Here is a 19,280-nt window from a genome sequence, read left to right on the forward strand (position 1 = left end):
GCCCCAGCCGCTGGCTGTCCCCGAGATTGGGTCCCTGCGCTCCCACCCCTGCCGCGCTCCCACCCCTGCCGCTGTCCCGCCTCAGGGAAGAGCAGCAGCAGGCCTCTCGGCCCCAGCCCCGCCCATAGGACATTTTTGATTCATTTACATCCTTGAAGAGCATCTGTAGAAGAGGAAGGAAAAGATGGGTATGAAAACATTTACTCATAGTTCCTCTTCCCACAGTCAGGAAATGCTCGGAAAACTATGCTGCGAAATGATGGACATTTCTGTGATATCACTATTCGTGTCCAGGATAAAATCTTCTGGGCACATAAAGTGGTACTAGCAGCTTGCAGTGATTTCTTTTGTACCCAGCTTGTAGGCCAGGCAGAGGATGAGAACAAGAGTGTGCCAGATCTGCATCATGTTACAGTGACTGGCTTTATTCCCCTTTTAGAATATGCTTACACAGCCACTCTGTCAATTAACAGAAAACATTATTGATGTTCTAGCTGCAGCCAGCTATATGCAAATGTTTAGTGTTGCTAGCACCTGCTCAGAGTTCATGAAATCAAGTATTTTATGGAACACACCCAATAGCCAAGCAGAAAAGAGTCTAGATGCTGGACAAGAAAATTCTAACTGCAATTTTACTTCTCGAGATGGAAGCATTTCTCGAGTATCTTCAGAGTGCAGTGTGGTAGAAAGAACCATTCCTGTGTGCCGAGAATCCCGGAGAAAGCGCAAAAGCTACATTGTTATGTCTCCTGAGAGTCCTGTTAGAAATAAACAAGTTGACTCTTCTTTATCTTTTCCCTGGACTTCTCCTTTTGGAATTGATAGAAGAATTCAGTCCGAGAAAGCTAAGCAGGCAGAGAACACCCGGACTTTAGAATTACCTGGCCGGTCTGAGCCAGATAGAAGAATGATTGATTGCGTGACTTGTAAGAGCACAAAAGCTGCATTGCCTCTGGACACTGAAGAAGACATCCAAGTCAAAGTCGAAAGGTTAAGTGATGAGGAAGTCCACGAGGAAGGGTACCCCCAGGCTGTCAGTGCATCTCAGAGTTCACTGAGTGATCAACAGACAATTCCGGGAAGTGAACAAGTCCAAGAGGACCTTCTGATTAGTCAACAGTCTTCCTCTATAGGCTTAGTAGATAAAGGTGTCAGCGAGGGGTCGCCTACACTTCAAAACACTTCTAGCACTAATGCTCATGCGGATGACGACCCTATCAACTCTACATTGCTCCTTCTACCAGCAGTACGGAAGGACCAAGTCCAAATGGTCCAGACAGACCATTTCAGTGTCCAACCTGTGGGGTGCGATTCACCCGTGTTCAGAACCTAAAACAGCACATGATCATCCACTCAGGAATTAAACCTTTTCAGTGTGACCGCTGCGGGGGTGGGGGTGGGGAGTTCACCAGGGCTTACTCGCTAAAGATGCATTGCCTAAAGCATGAAGGTAAACGCTGCCAGATATGTAGTGCTCCTTTCACTTCCTTTGGGGAATATAAACACCATATGAGGGTTTCCCAGCACATTATCCGCAAGCCTCGGATTTACAAGTGCAAAACATGTGGTGCCACGTTCACCAACTCTGGAAATTTAATCGTGCACCTGAGGAGTCTGAACCATGAAGCATCAGAGATAGCAAACTATTTCCAGAGCAGTGATTTCCTAGTACCTGACTACTTAAACCAAGAGCAAGAAGAGACCCTTGCTCAGTATGATCTTGGAGAACATCGTTTTGAAAGCAACTCTTCCGTTCAAATTCCTGTAATTTTTCACAGGTCTCCTCCACCCAGAACTGTGAAAGCACTTTCCCCAAGGGATCTCTTGCTGGGCTGGCAGAAAAGGAAGAAGAGGTGCCAGAGCAGCCAAAGACCAGTGCTCATGGTGAAGCTACCAGAGATGATCCCCCAAAGACAGAACTGTCTTCTATAACTATCAAGTAGTTTTGTAGTTTGGCTTCATTTTTTGGAAAGTGCCTGTGCTTGGTCTTGTACATTTAAATTTAATTTATTTTTTTAACCAAGAAAGAGTTTGGGAAACAATCTCCCTTTTCACTTTGTAAGCCCTGCAAATGATGTTTTATTTTTCTTGAGATATTGCTTCTGTAAAGACATAACAACATGATGTTGAAACAATAGAAATCATGAGATAATAGAAATCGTGAGAACCACTGACTTAAAACGTACCAGTTTTTTCCTTTCATTATTAAATGTAGGCTAACAGATCATTAGTTAAAGAAGAAATCAGACGATTATTGATTTGATTATCCTGAGATAAAAGGGTATGTGAGAAACAAATTACTAAGCAGATTTTGACTAATGGCCTTAGTAGATGTTTACTCCTTTGCACAGGATGTTGTAAAGCCTGTTCTTTTTGGAAGTGTTCATGGTAAGCCTTCTTAAAAATTACTAAATACTTCTGAAATCCAGCACACTTTTTTAAAGATTTGTCATCTCTGAGTTTTTCAGAAGAAAATTTATGTTGGATAGATATTCCCTATACTTTTTAGTACCACCCCAGAGGCAAAGAATCATGACTAAGAAGTCAGGCTGTGGATGAAATGAGCAGGAACACAGAATAAAATATACAAAACTCTGCTTCATAGAAACCCTTTTAATACTGCTTTTCTTACTAAAATTGGCATTTATGTGGTCTTTGAAGGTCAATTCCTGGTAATTGGGTCATTACCCAAATCACTTTTCCCTTTGGCCTATCAACAGTACTTTCTCTTGCATATTCTGGTGTGCTACCATATAAAGGAAAGAATATTAGAGATACTCTATATTTTATACATAGGCTTATGTATTGTTGGAGATGTTTTTACTGTGCTGTTTTGGACAAAATAAAGAATTCTGTGTTGAGGCTAAGTTCTTAACTAAGATTGTTTACAAAATTCATATGACAGTGATATTATCATTGTTCTGAAATATTTTTAGACATTGCCAAATTTATTAGAGCAGTTACTATAGTTTTTACACATTGTAAGCAATAATATAAAAAATGGGGCTATAAAATGATCATCTATGACTAAGTCTGGAAGAGGAGAGAAAATTGTTAAGACTTAACAAAAAACCCCTGAAAACCTTAAAGTAATTTTCTGCTGCTAAAAAGATGAAATTTATATGTTGCTCAAGACTGGGATATACTTTAAATCTGGTGTCATTTAAGCAGTTTTGACTTTGGTCTGATAAATGTATGACTATGAATAATGAACTTTCAATATATTTTTTTCTGTATGTAGAAGACCCAAAGTTTAATAATTATGAAAGCACCTAAATGGATTAGAAAAAGAGAAGCAAAATAGTCATACAGAGATCTGAATTTTATTTAGGTGCTAGGCCTTACCGAATATATTTCTTAATTATAGTCTAAATTAGCTAATTGTGGGGCTGGGGATTTAGCTCAGTAGTTCCGCCACCTGCTTCACAAGCACAAGGACCCCAGTTTGATCCCCAGTACCAAAAAAATAAATAAATTAGCTAATCGTATAATTTATTCCTCCCCTTCCATAAATGTAAAGAAAAAGTAAACTCACTAGAATTAAAAAAAAAAAAAAGAAAACCCAAGGAACTCCACCAAAAAAACTCTTACAATTAATAACCAAATTTGGCAACATAGCAAGATACTAGTTCAACACAAGAAAAATCATTAGCATTTATGTACACCAATAATGAACTCAATGAGAAAAAAATTATGAAAATAATACCCAGTAATATCAAGAAAACTTAAATAAATATCTAGGAATTAACCTAACCAAGAAAGTGAAGGACTTCTACAAAGAAAACTACAGTACTCTGAAAAAGGTAACTGAAGAGGACATCAGAAAATGGAAAGATGTTCCCAGATTCTGGACAGGAAGAACCAATATTGTCAAAATGTCCACATTCCCAAAATTGCTATACTGATTTAATTCAGTTCCAATCAAAATGCCAACAGCATACTTTGCAGAACCAGAGGGAAAAAATCCTAAAATTGATATGGAACCAGAAGAGACAGAATAGGGAAAGCAATTTGGGCAGTAAGAGCAAAGCAGCAGGCCTCACAATACCAGATTGCAAGATATACTATAAACCAACAGTGATAAAAACAGCATACTACTGGGACAAAAAGCGATATGTGGATCACTGAAACAGACCAGAGGTTACAGCAAACATCCCCAGCCTGGCTTGGTGGCACACAGCCGTAATCCCAGCACTTGGGAGGCTGAGCTAGGAGGATCACTGAGTTCAAGGCCAGCCTGGGCTACATAGTCAGTTCAAGGTCAGTGTCAACTACATAGTGAGACCCTGTCTCAGGAAGGGGAGGGGAGGGGAGGAGAGATCTTTAGACATATTTAGCTATTTTGTCTTTCACAACAGGGCCAAAAGTATACGTTAGAGGAAAGACAGCCTACTCAACAAGTGGTAGTGGGAAAATTGGTTATCTGTGTGCAGGACTGAAACATGCACTAAATTAAAATAAAACTGGATTAAAGATGTAAACATTAAAACTGAAACATTAAACTTCCTGACTGATAAAAATAGATAAAACACTTGATATAGGAACAGGAAAGGATTTTCTAAACAGAACCTCAATTGCACAAGAAGTAACAAAAAATCAACAAACAACTGAATCATACTAAAGGCTTCTATACAACAAAAGAATCAATCAGTATGAAAAAACCTACAGAAGGGGAAAAAAATTTTGCCAGCTGCTCATCAGACAGATGACTAATATCTAAAATATATATGAAGAACTCAAAAAATTTTGATGACTTAAAGACCCAGTCAAAATACGGGAAAGTGAGCCAGGTATGGTGGCACATGCCTGTAATTCAGGAGTCTGAGGAAGGTGGATTGCAACAAGTTCAAGGCCAGCCTGGTCTACATAGTGAAACCCTATCTCAAAAAACAGAAATGGGCAAGTGAAAGGAACAGACACTTGACAGAGAAAGAAGTACAGTTGGCCAATAAATGAAAAGCAATCATCAAGAAATCAAAAAACGAGAGCCAAAGATTTAGCTCAGTGGCACTGCACCTGCCTTGCAAGGACAAGGTCCAAAGTTCAATCCCTGGTATCACCAAAAATAAATAAAATAAACAAACACATAAATATCAAATCCTAACATGACTGTGTTGAAAAAGGAACTCTCCTACATTGTTGCTGGGAATATAAACTATTACACTCATAACAGAAATTAGTATGGAGATTTCACAAAGAATTAAAATTAGAAATTTCATATGACCCAGCTATGCCCCTTCTAGGTATCATCCCCAAAGAGTGTAAGACGTCACATTACAGTGATACATATATACCAATGTTTATGGCAGCATAATTCATAATAGCTAAATCCTGAAAATAAACAGTATACACACCAACAGTGACTGGATAAAGAAACTGTGGTATCCATATATAATGGAGTACTACTCAGCTATAAAGAAGGGCAAATCTCAGATGCTTGTAGGAAAATAGATACAGCTAGAAAATATAATGTTGGGTGAAATAAATCACACACACAAATTAAATACTGTATGGTATCTCTAATCTGAGTAAGGCAAAGTACAATGAAAAATAAAGGATAAATCAAGACAAGAGGCTGGACCTCTTGTAGATGGGAAGAAATCTAGGGGTCCAAAGGCAAGTGGGGAGGGAGAGGAGATGGGGAAATAGGATGAGTGAAGATATGCCAGGTACAAGGTCCAATACCTCAATGAACGTGGACATTATATGCCATAAATATGAACTAAGATTAATATCATCAAGAATGAAAAAGGAATAAGAAGCAAGATGTATCATGTAAAGGTACAAATTTCCAATGATGAATGTCATCATATTATATACCTATAAGGTAAACTTACTAAAAAAAAGAATGAAAAAGGAGAAACAAGAACTAGGAGGAGGGAGTGAGGGGAAGGGGATTTAAAATAATATGCCAGTGCCGGGGATTTAGCTCAGTGGTTCCACCACCTGTCTTGCAAGTGCAAGGTCCCAAGTTTGATCCCCAGTATAAAAAAATGTTGTACTATGTATATATACCAACTCCTCAAGATGAGTTTGGTTTAAAGATGTTCGACCTATAAAGTCTATTCAACATCTGAAAAACTCTTGCAATCTGAAATAATTCTGGTCCCAAGTACTCTGGATAAGGGATATTCAACCTGCATAAATTATGGAACCAGGCAGAAATCCCAAAGTTAAAAAAAAAAGATTTTTCAACAATGTTGCCCATTCATCTGAAAAATGTTTACTTCTTGAGGATGGACAGAATTTCTGGAAATAGCCCAATGTCGCTGAGAGACAAATATACTGAACAATGAAAAATGATCAAATTAGGTAAAACTGAAAGTATCTAAAATATTCCTGAGAATTAATTTTCTTGAGTGACTTCTAAACTGGGTATGAAAATTAAGAAAGTTCTCAAAATTTCCTCAAGAATTACATCATTACTGACATCTGTATGGCCCCCTAGAGTGACTAATTAGAAGGAAAGCATCCATTTAGATATATGAGTTCTGACATCAATTTTTCTCAATCTACTTCATTTCTAAAATCTTATTTAAATTCAAGATTTTTACTAAGTTGTAAGTGAAAAAACTATAGGGAAATAAAAATGTGTAACTCTAAGATTCTACATATCACATGTGTGTAAAAGGAACATAATCACTTGCAATTCAATTGTAGCAGAATCTCTTATTTTACTGATGTTACGTAGGAGGTGTTTTTAAGATAGAAATTCTGCTGCAGGCTTTTATTTAATCTCATTCAACGCAACATAACTCTATGTGTCAAACAGCTACTTTCAACAATATGGAAAATACTGGGGGAAAGAGTCTGCATTTCCCAAACATAAAGGAATGGTACAATAAATCCTTAATGAAAACTGTTGAGCTATGAATATATGATCTTAAAAAGAAATTTTTCTAGCACTATATAAAACTAGAGAACATTATCAGAACTATAAACAAAGAGTATTATAGGAAATAGGAGAAAATAAATTTTGCTTACTCATTTTCCTACAAATGTTTGGCTTACTGATACAAAAGAAAATCTATTAAGAATAATAGTCTGAGGGCCAGGGATTTAGCTCAGTGGTTCCACCACCTGCCTTGCAAGCGCAGAGACCCGAGTTCGATCCCCAGTTCAAAAAAAAAAAAGAATAACAGTCTGAGCTGAGCATGACATCACACACATACAATCAAAGAAAGCACTCTGAGATGCTGAGCAGGAGGATCAAAAGCTACAGCCCAGCCCAGGCAATTTAAAAACTTGGTGAGACTCTGTCTCAAAATAAAATGTAAAAAGTGGGCAAGGGATATACTTCATGCAAAAGCCCTGGGTTCAGGACCAAGTACCAAAATAATAACAAGAATAGTCTGATGCCTCTATTTTACCACCCCATCTCACGTAAGCAATAATGTATTATACCAAAGGTCATGACTTTTTCCCATCTACATAGGCACTGCCATCCAATAGTAAGCTTACATTAGAAGTTTTAAAAGTATTTAGTCCAGCTCTGGTAACAAATAGTAAACACTGATGGTCTATCAATCATTTCATCAAGTAAGCAAATGCATTGCCACACAGAACCCATGCCCCTAGTCAAAATATAATCATACTGGGCCAGGAATTTAGCTCAGGGGTGCCGCCTGCCTTGCAAGTGCAAGGTCCCGAGTTCGATCCCCAGTACCAAAGCGCGCGCGCACACACGCACACACACACACACACACACAATCACACTGTCTTACTTTCCTCTTTGCTAGGATAAAATATGCTATCACCACAACTAAAGAAGAAAAGGTCATTTTAGCTCACAGTTTAAAGGTTAGTCCATAGATCCCCTAGATCAGGACGGCATGGCAGCAAAGTATAAGGCAGAGTATAAGGAGAGCTGAGAGTTGCTCACAGCAGGGAAATAGGGAAACAGAGAGCTATCCAAAGGAGAAGCTGGGAATAAACCACTCTGGGCCACACCCTCAGTGACCAACCTCTTCTGACTGGGCCCTACCTCCTAAAAGCAAGCCAGCTCTAAGCCCCCAAAATCTAGTCACCTTACAAAAGCCCTACCTACCTATGAGTACATGAGATTCTTCAGGGACATCTATATATAAACTATAATGCATACATCAACAATGTCACTGGAAATATATATATATCCTATTTTCTGAAATTGGTATTCAAAACACAGCAAAAATCAAGTGTTTTTTAAAGGTTGTGAGGTAGGAGATGAGAGTGTGGCAAAAGCTGGCAGGGGAAGTAGGCGTGACCTACTAATTACAAAGATCCCAGATACAGGTGGAGAACATTCCCAAAGCCCTACGCGTGGACTTCACCAGCAGGTTTTCAATAGGATGCCCTCGACCTGATATCAACTCGAGGCATGGGATCCCAGCATTGCCTCTCAGAACCCATACAGAGAAGTTCTCGAAGGTTTCCTTGAGATTTAGACCACACAAAAGGAAAGACAAGCCCTGAAGAGCTTGCTATCGAAACTTTCCATGATAGCCTATACTGTGTTTCCCAGATGCGGTGTGTATTTTTTGCTTTTACACTCTTTTTCTCTTTATTCTACTCAAGCTCACTCTACAGAGCCAGATTCTCCCCACTCTACTCTTTTGATTTCTTGAATAAACTTTGCCACTGTTTTTTGTTTGTTTGTTTGTTTGCTCATTTTGTTCAAGAGGAACCTGCTATCTAACTCCAGAAAGAGAGGTCAACAACTCAGAATCTGGTAACATTTAGTTGGTGAGCCACTTTTAGAAGCAAGCTATACAATAATAGTAGCATTCAAAAATCCCTTCTGTTCTCACAAAACAGGACATATTAACTTAGTTTTATAATGGTGAACTATACCTCAAGTTACATTTTTAAAAATTAAATCTAGATGTGGTTGTCATTCTCTTCCTCCCTCTACCAAAATTTGAAATTCAATCAGTACTGTTAACTCTTGGGTCCAAATAAAGTTCTTTTTGTTTTGTGTTTGTTTGCTGTTGAGACAGGGTCTCACTATGTATTTCAGGCTGGCCTTGAACTCAAAGTCATCTTCCTGTCTCAGCTTCCCCATTGCTGGGATTGTAGGCGAGTGCCACCACCCCTGTCTCTTAGGAGGGAAATTTACAGCGGTGAGTTCTCATATCTAAAAAAACAGAGCCAGCTCAAATAAATAACCTAATGTTGAAGCTCAAGCTTCTAGAAAAAGAACAAGTCAAGCCAGAGCTCATACACGAGAAGAAATTATAAAGATCAGAGTAGAAAGTAATGCAATGGAGACTAAGAAAACAATATAAAGAATCAATGAATCAAAGAATTGTTTCTTTGAAATATTAAATTGACAAACCTTATCAAAAAATGGAAAGAAAACACCCAAATCCATGCAATTAGGAATGAAAAGGATGAAATCACAAAGAATCCTGCACAAATCTAGATCATCAATACCAACTTAGAGAACCTGTATCCTAATAAGAAGGAAAACACAGATGAAACAGACAGATTGCTAAATACATATGAATTACTAAAATTGAATCAAGAAGATGTAAAAATTCTAAACAAACCAATTCAGCCAATGAAACTGAAGGTGTTAATTAAAAACCTCACAACAAAGAAAAGACCAGGTCCTGATGGATTCACTGCTGAATTCTACAAGAAATTCAGAGAAGATCTAATGCTGCTTCTTCTCAAACTCTTTAATGAAATGGATAGGGAAGCAATACTCCCAAATTCATTCCTAGATGCAAATGTTACCCATATCAAAACCAGAGAAGGATCCAACAAAAAAGAATTACAGTCCAATCTTCCTAATGAACATATACAAAAAAAAATCCTCAATAAAATACTTGCAAACACAATCCAGCAAATCATCAAGAAAGTTATAAAACATGACCAAGTAGGATTTGCCCCAAGGATGCAGGGATGGTTCAACATGCACAAATCAATAAATGTAATAGACCATTTTAACAAAGCCAAGAATAAAAATCATATGATCATCTCGAGAAATGCAGAAAAAGTATTTGACAAGGTCCAAAAACCTATGCATGATAAAAATCCTACAGAAAATTGGAATAGATGGTCTTTATCTAATAAAAGCCATCTATGACAAATCCACAGCCAACATCATACAAAATGGACAAAAAATGAAAGTTTTCACTAAAAAATCAGGCACAAGATAAGGATGCCCACTGTCACCAGTCATATTCAATATAGTTCTGGAAATATTAGCCAGAGTAATGAGACAAGAGAAAGAAAGAAAAGGAATAAGGGTAAGAACAGAAGAAGTCAAATTATCATTATTTGTGGATGATGATACTCTACATACACAACCCCAAAAACTCTACCAAAGACTTCTAGATTTAATAAGCAAAATCAGTAGCTTAGCTGGATACAAAGTCAACACTTAAAAATCAACAGCATTCCTTTACATGAATAACAAACTCACTGAGAAAAAAATTAGGGAAACAACACCATTCACAATATCAGCCAAAAAAATGAAATAAATAGGAAACAATCTAGTGAAGAAAAAAAAAGACCTCTACATAGAAAACTATAGTACTATAAAAAAAGAGGTCAAAGAGGATATCAGAAAATGGAAAGATACCCCTCATTCTTGGGTAGAAACAACTAATGTAGTGAAAATGGTCACAGTTCCAAAATTGTTATACAGATTTGATGCAATCTCCATTAAAATTCCAACAGCGTACCTCACTGAATTAGAAAAAAACAATCCTAAAATTCATTTGGAACCAGAAAAGACCAGGAATAGCAAATCCTGGGCAATAAAGGTAAGGCAGGGTTAATCACAATTCCTGACTTGAAAATATACTAGAGCTACTGTGATTAAAAACAGCATGGTACTCGCAATAAAACAAACCAGAGGATCAACAGAACAAATTAATAGATGCAAAAACACCTCCAAACATACTCAGCTACCTCATCTTTGACAAAGGAGCCAAACACCTTCAGGGGAAGAAAGATAGCCTCTTTAATAAAGGGTGCTAGAAAAAGTGACTTTCCACATGCTGAACATTAAAACTAGAGCCACTGTTCATCTTGCACTAAATTAAAATCGAAATGGATCAAAGATCTAAATATTAAAACAGAAACACGACATCTACTGGAAGATAGAATAGGTAGAACTCTCCAATATATTGGAGAGAGAAAGACTTTATGAAGAAAACCACAATCACACAGGAGCTATATCACAAAGAACAACAGGGATCTCATCTTATTAAAGAGCCTTTGCACAAGAGAAACCACCAACAGAGTGAAGAGAAAATCCACAATTTGGGAAAAAAAAATTTTGCCAGCTATTCCTCAGACAAAGGACTACTACTACAATATATAAACAACTAAAATAAGAAAAAATCAGATCTCCAAAATTTAAACTCTCAGTCCAAAAATGGGCATCTGAAATGAATAGACACTTCTCAGATAAAGTAGAAACAGTAAATAAATATATGAACAAATGTTCATCATTGTTCATTCCAGAGATACAAATTAAAACAACACTGAGAGTACATCTCACTCCAGAAAGAATGGCTGTTGTTAAGAAATCAACCAATAACAAGTGCCAAAGGGGCTGTGAGGAAAAAGGAACCCTTCTTCACTATGTAGACTGCTACAACCACTGTGGAAATCAGTGTGGAGATTCTTCACAAAACTAGGACTAGAGATTCCAATTGACCCAGCTCTTCCCATTCTTGATATCTTCCCAAAAGAATTAAAAGCATCACACCACAGCGATATATGTACACCCATGTTTACAGCGGCACAGTTTGTAGTAGCTAAAGCTTGGAAACAGTCCAATTGCCCATTAACTGAGTAATGGACAAAGAACATGTGGTGTTTTTTAATACAATGAAGTGTTACTCTGCTATAAAGCATAAGCTTGAGGCATTTCTGAAATGAACAGGTATTACTAAGACAAAGAAGTAGAAACAAATAAATACATGAAAAAATATTCAACATCACTGGTCACTGGAAAGATGCACATGAAAATAACACTGGGATTCTACCTCACTCCTGAAAGAATGGCTACTATCAAAAAATCAACCAATAACAAATGCTGGTGGGGCTATGGGAAAAAGGAACCCTTGTCCACTGTTAGTGGGAGTGTAGACTGCTGCAACCACTGTGGAAATTATTATGGAGATAACTCAAAAAACTAGGATTATGGCTGGGAATTTAGCTCAGTGGTTCTGCCGCCTGCCTCACAAGTACAAGGTCCTGAGTTTTATCCCCAGTACAAAAACAAACAAACAAACAAACTAGGATTAAAGGGGCCATTTGACCCAGCTATTCCCCTGGTGGGTACCTTCCCAAAATAATTTTAAAAATCACACCACAGCAATATATGTGCACCCATGTTTATAGTGGCATAGTTTGTAATGCTAAAACTTGGAAACAGCCCAATTGCCCATCAGGTGAAGACTGGATCTATAAATGGAATACTACTCAGCCATAAAGAATGAGAAACTAGAGACATTTATATCTGTATGGATGCACATTGAGGCCATACTCTCAAGTGAAATAAATTGGACACATGTATAAATACCAAATAGTTACTCTGGTGTGAGAAACTGGAAGTGTAAATAAGGATCAAAATGTGTAATAGATAATTTGAAATAGGAAGAAAAGGTCCAAAGTGTAAAGGGAAGTGGAAGAGGTAGGGGAAAGGAAAGAAGGGAAAGGAATAAATATGAGAAAAGGAAAAATGAAAACAAAGTCATTATAAATTAGGGAGGGGTGAAGAGTCAAATGGAGGGCAGGAGAATGGGAAAAAAAATAAGAACCAAGACATATCATGCAAAGGTATAAATTCCCAATGGTGAATGTTATCATACTGTATACCTAAAATGTACCAATAAACCTAATTTAAAAAAGCAACAATTGCAGGGCATGGTGGTGCATGCCTGTAATCCCAGCACTGGGGAGGCTGAGGCAGGAGGATCTCTGTAAGTTCAAGACCAGCCTGGGCTACATTGTGAGTTCCAGGTCAGTCTCAACTACATAGTGAGAACCTATCTCAAAAAAAACCAAAACAAAATAAATAAACTAACAACCTATTTCAAAAATAGCCATTTCCTTAGGAAGAAAAGGTCCAAAGGGGTAGGAAAAGTGGGAGGGGTAGGGGAAAGGAAAGAAAGCAAAGGAAAAAATACCAGAAAAGGAAAAAATGGAAACAAAGTCTTTGTCAATAAGGAAGGGTGGAGGAGTCAAAGGGAGGGCAGGGGAATGGGGAAAAATAAGAACGAAGATACATCATATAAAGGTACAAGTTCCCAATGATAAATGTAAATGTATTGTATATCTAAAATGTACCAATAAAAGAATTTAAGGGAAAAAATAGCCATTTCTTCAAAGACATAGAAATGGTCAAGAAACATGTGAACAGATGTAATACATCACCAGTTATTAGGGAAATGTAAATCAAAACCACAACAGGACCAGGGATTTAGCTCAATGGTTCCACCACCTTCCTCACAAGTGCAAGGTCCCGAATTTCAATCCCCAGTATAAAAAAACAAAACAACAACAACAAAAAAACACAACAGGATACCACTTCATATCCATTACAAAGCTACCAGCCAAAAAAATGGAAAATAGCCAGCACTGGCAATGACCTGGTGAAAGTAGAATTCTGGATGCACTTCTGGTAAAAATGTCAAATGCTACAACCATTGTGGAAAATATGTATCTTCAAAAAAATTTTTTAAAAAGAATTATCACATGTCCTAGTGATTCACCCTTGGGAATATACTCAAAAGAATGAAAGCAAGGACAATAAATGAATCATGGGCTAGGCCTGTTGGCACGCCCCTGTAGTCTCAGAACTCAGGAGGCTGAGGTATAGGACTGCCCTGAGTTCAAGGCCAACCTGCACTACAAAGTAAGTTCAAGCCCAGCCTGAACTAACAGTGGATAGCCTGTCTTTTAAAAAATAATAATAATAATAATTGCTGCTGGCTGTAGACATCAGTACTTAAAACACTCAGAAAAGGGCTGGGGATTTAGCTCAGTGCCACAGTGCCTGCCTTACAAGCACAAGGTCCTGAGTTCTATCTCTGGTATAGAGGGAAAAAAAACACTCAGAAAAAAGACAGGTGTGGTAGCATACACCAGTAATCCCAGCACTCAGGAGACTGAGGCAGGAGTATCCCCAAAAGTTCAAGGCCAGGCTGGCCTACACAGTGAGACCAACAAAACAAAACAAAACACTCAGAAGAAGTGCACCAAGAAATTCAAGTACCAGGAATGGAGGTGGAGGAAAGTGTGGAATCCTATCAGATGAACTCCAGCATCAGGGATGTTTAGAAAAAGAAGCCGTGCTGGGCTGCAGATTTAGCTCAGTGGTGCCGCCGACTGCCTTGGAAGTGCAAGGTCCTGAGTTCAATCCCCAGTATCAAAAAATAAAAAAAGAAGCAGCAGCAGTGCTGACCCTTGATCCCAACAATACTTACACACCAGGTCAAGTGAACAAGCCATCTTGGGAAAGATCTAACCTCCTGAGGAAAGAGGCCAATTATAGCAATGGCTGCCAGGCTGCTGCAATTAGTGCCCAGCCTAGCTGTCCAGTGCCCACCTGTCCCAGCTGTCTTCTCACTGGCAGAAGCCCACTGAATGAAATATTTGTAGATCAGGGCACTAAAGAAAGAAACCGAAAGCCAGAGAATCATTCAAAGGGTTCAAAGGGCAATGGTGAATTAAGACTGACAGTTCCTTGGGAAAGAGAGTAACAAGGGCACAGTCTTGGCTAAGGGCATGGAACCAGATATTGAGAGATCCATGGGACAGTGAGTCACAGGAGCAGGCAGCAGCTGCAGCTATTATAATCCAACAGAGGAGAAAAAGACACTGGAATAGTGCCATAGCAAGCACTCTTCTCACCACTCCACCAAACACCAACAAACTCTGGGCCTGTGGGATACATACCCACCACCCGCCCTCCATACTCCTCAGAACTTGGTGCCTGTGAAGGAAGCCTCCCATGGCCAGCAAAAAACTGCTCAGCTCTACAAGCCCTCAGTATCATTGAATTCAAGGGCTGGAAAGCTAGAGCGGAGCAATGCAGGCAGAAGGAAGTACATGGGGGCAATGACCTGGAAAATTCCAGATATAAAAATAATGTCAAGGGCCGGGGATTTAGCTCAGTGGTTCTGCCCCAAGCACAAGGACCCAAGTTGATCCCCAACCAAAGAAAAAAAATAATGTCAAAAGTCTTCTTCTTTTCATTTGCTGTTATCTGGCCAGGCATGGTGGCACACACCTGTAATCCCAGCACTCAGGAGGCTGAGGAAGGAGGATCGCTATGAGTTCGAGACCAGCCTGGGCTACATAGTGAGTTCCAGGTCAGTCTCAACTACATAGTGAGACCCTGTCTCAAAAAAACACAAAACAACATTTGCTGTTATCTCTTTTTTTTTCTTCTTTCCTTCTATCTGTAATTTTTTTCTTCTGTTTCTTCCTTTTTCTCTCAGCATCTATATCCCAGCCTACTTGTCATAAGTACTATGTATATAACAGTCTTTCTAGGTTACTGAAAAGAGGATAATCCCAGCACTTGGGAGGCTGAGGCACAAGGATTGTTGATTTTAAGGCCAGCCTTAACTACATAGTGAGTTCAATGCCAGACGGAAACTACAAAGCAAGATTGTCTCAAAACAAACAAACAAAGGATAAAATTGCTAAAACATGTTTTAAATTACATGACTGATACATAGTTCTGTAGATGCTGATATAACCAGTGATGGTTCTTTCCTTTCAACTCAACCACAAAGACTGATCTTATTACATTGAATAGGATAATTAGGTACTTGATCACCAAAATATAAACAAAGCCAAGGTCACATCACGGGGAAATATACACTATCTAAAGAGATCTCCACACACATTATCAAGAGTTTTTCTACCATACCTGATCCTCAAGCCTTAGCACAAGAACAATAGAAACATAAGGAAAAAAACTCCCAAAACACTTAACTCCCCAAAACGGATTTCACAGAGAAAGATACAGGCAAAGGAATCAAAAGGCAAAAGGTTAATATGTTTGAAAAGAATAAGCAAATCCATAAGGTGTTCAGTGAACTCAAAAAAGATGTAAAAAAACAGATAAAGGATTTCATCAATAGTTTCAATGTACTTACAGACACAAAAGGCTGACAGAATTAAACAATACAAGATATAAATGAATATTTTAGTAAAGAATTAGAGATTCTGGAGAGCAAGCAGAAATACAGAATATACCATACTACAAGATGCTAGAGGAAAACATCAAATAACTTATATAAGCAAGCCTATCAGAGTAACATTTTTTTACTACAAACAGTGAAGGTTAGGAGACCTTGGACTGAAGTTTTTCAAGCCATGAAAGAAAAAACTGCCAGTCAAGATCACTGTATATTGCAAAATTATACTTCAAAACTGATGGGAGAAATAAAGCTTTCCATGACAAAGAGAAGCTAAAGAGATTCATGACCACCAAACAAGCACAGCAGAAATTACTTAGGGAACCCTAGACAGAAACAACAAAGCCAACAAAAGAACCCAAAGAAAATAACACATCAAATTGGGAGAATAGTTAAACAAAAGAAAAAATAAATAAATAAAGGAATCAACAATGGAAAAACAATGATAGTAAAAACTCTCAGTGTAAATGGAACTCTTCAATCAAAAGACACAAACTGGCAGATTGAATCAAAAAACAAAATCTAACTATACGTTGCCTATAAGAGACATACCTCATCCGGAAAGAAACACAGAATGAAAATAAAACAATAGCAAATGATAATCCACACGACAGGAGCTGGAAAGCAAGCTGCTATTTGGCTATCTGATTTTCAGACAAAGTAGGTATCTAGCCAAAACTGAACAGAAGACACAAAGAAGGGAACAATTCAACAGGAAGAGAAAACAATTATAAATATATATATATGCAACAAATGTCTGCACACCCAACTTCATAAAACAAAACTGAACCAGGCACAGTGGTGCCTATCTGTAATCTCAGCACTCGGGAGGCTGAGGCAGAAAGATTACGCCAAATTCAAGGCCAGCCAGGGCTCCATAGTGAGTTCAAGGCCAGGCTGAACTGAACTACACAGGGAGACCCCCTCTTAAAATAACAAAAACAAAAACAAAACAAAAATATACTACTGGAAATATATGGAACAAGAAGAGACCAGAATAGCCAAAGCATCCTAACCAACAAAAGAAAAACAGGAGGCATTATATTCCCTGATTTCAAGCCAAGCATGGTGGTACATGCCTGTAATCTCAGCAATCAGGAGGCTGAGGCAAGAAGATTACTACAAGTTCGAGGCCAGCCTGGGCCACACAGTTTTTGTTTTCTGTTTTTTAAAACAGGGTCTCACTATGTAGTGGAGACTGACCTGGAACTCAATTTGTAGCCCAGGCTGGTCTCTAACTCACAGCGATCCTCCTGCCTCAGACTCCCGAGTGCTGGGATTACAGGCATGTGCCACCACGCAGCCTGAGTTCAAGGACAGTCTGAATAACATGGTGAGACCCTGTCTCAAAAAAAAAAAAAAAGATTTCAAGTTATACTACAATGCTACAGAAATAAAAACATAGTACTAGCGCAAAAACAGACATGTTGGTCAATACAACATGAATACAACAGAGGATTTAGAAACCTCAACCACCTTCAGCAACCTGATTTTTAACAAACCCAAAACATGCAGGAGGAAAGACAGCCTCTTTAACAAATGGTACTAGAAAAACTGGCTATCTACATGCAGAAGACTGAATCTAGACCCATATTTGTCACAATGCACTAAACTAAAGTCAAAACTGGATCAAAGACCTGTATACAAAAACAGAAACAGTGAGGAGCCGGAGACATAGCTCATCAGCACAGCACCTGCCTGGCAAGCTCAAGGCTCTGAGTTCAATTCCTATACAAAAAAAAAAAATAGTGAATCTGCTGGAAGATAAAATAGGTACAAATCTGATAGGCAACAACTTCCTGAATAGAACCCAAATTGCATAAGGCACAATATCAAGAACAACAAATGGATTTATATCAAATTAAAAAGTTTCTGCCCAGCAAAGGAAACCAACAGAATAAAGAGACAACCTACACAATGGAAAAAGAACTTTCTTCAGATACTCCCCAAAGGACTAATGTCTAGAAAAAGAACTCAAAAAATTAACCCCCCACAATGAAAGACCCAATCAAAAAATGGACAACTGAAATGAATACAGTAGACCCTTCTCAAAAGAAGTCCACCAAAAGAAAAAAGTCCAGTATGGTGGTACACATCTATAATCCCAGCACTTGGGAAGATGAGGCAGGAGTATCGGTGAAAGTTTGAGGCCAGGCCAGCCCAAACTACATAGCGAGACCCTGACCCACTGTTGCTGGGATGTAAACTAGTACAACCATCATGAAAATCAATGTGGAGATTCCTCTAGAAATTCCAAATAATACTAAATTAGACATAGAAAGTTAAATATCACACGGTTTCTATAGTACTGACATAGGAGATAAGGGCATGGCAAAGCCAGCTGGGAAAAGTAGGAACGACCTATTAATTACATGATACTGGACACAGATGCAGAATAGTTCCCAAAGCCCTGCAGGTAGGCTTCTTAGGAGAACTCAAGCAAGTTTTCTTCTTTTTATTATTAATTTTATTGGTACATTTTAGATATACAATATAATGACATTCATCATTGGAGATTTGTACCAAACACTGATTGGTACTCAAGCAGGTTTTCAATAGGACGGCCTAAACCTGGCATCATCTTGAGGCATGAGATCCCAGCACTGCCTCTCAGGACCCATATGTAAAAGTTCTGGAGGGTTTCCTAGAGATGTGGGCAGTGTAAAGGGACATAGAGCTGGAGATGTAGTTTAGCGGAACAGTACCTGCCTGGCAAGCACAAGGCCCTGAGTTCGATTCCGAGTACCCAAAAAGAAAAGAAAAGGTCATAGACACCAAGAAGAGCTTGCTATCTTGGCTTTCCATATGATAGTTACTTTGCTTCCTCTATGATGAACTCTTATCTTGCTTCTTCCTCTTTTACTCAGCCCAAATTGTCTCTGCAGAGCGAGTTTCCCCCTCACTCTTCACTTTTACTTTTTCAAATTAACTTTGCCATTGCTTTTAACTCATAACAATTAATTCTTTGCTAGAGACAAGAAGAGCCTGGAATCCAACTACAGAAGGAGAGGCAAGCAAACCCAAACTCAGTAAAATTTAATTAGCAAGCCACTTTTAGGGCCGGGGATTTAGCTCAGTGGTTCTGCCATCTGCCTTGAAAGCATAAGGTCCTGAGTTCAATCCCCC

General features: G+C 38.5%; 2 protein-coding genes across 6 annotated transcripts in view; one reads left to right on the forward strand and one right to left on the reverse strand.

Moving 5' to 3' along the window:
* Nucleotides 1-19,280, reverse strand: part of Atrx (ATRX chromatin remodeler) — a 302,586-nt gene that overhangs the window by 255,798 nt on the left and 27,508 nt on the right. The window lies entirely within an intron of this gene.
* Nucleotides 185-1,943, forward strand: LOC104874334 (zinc finger and BTB domain-containing protein 44-like). Its single transcript, XM_033760109.1, is given in 5 exon segments — nt 185-242; nt 245-470; nt 472-1,213; nt 1,216-1,770; nt 1,773-1,943. Coding segments are annotated over 5 exon segments (1,752 nt in total).

This window comes from Fukomys damarensis, unplaced genomic scaffold (genome assembly GCF_012274545.1).
Source record: "Fukomys damarensis isolate Sample0158 unplaced genomic scaffold, DMR_v1.0_HiC HiC_scaffold_39, whole genome shotgun sequence".
Lineage (NCBI taxonomy): Eukaryota > Metazoa > Chordata > Mammalia > Rodentia > Bathyergidae > Fukomys > Fukomys damarensis.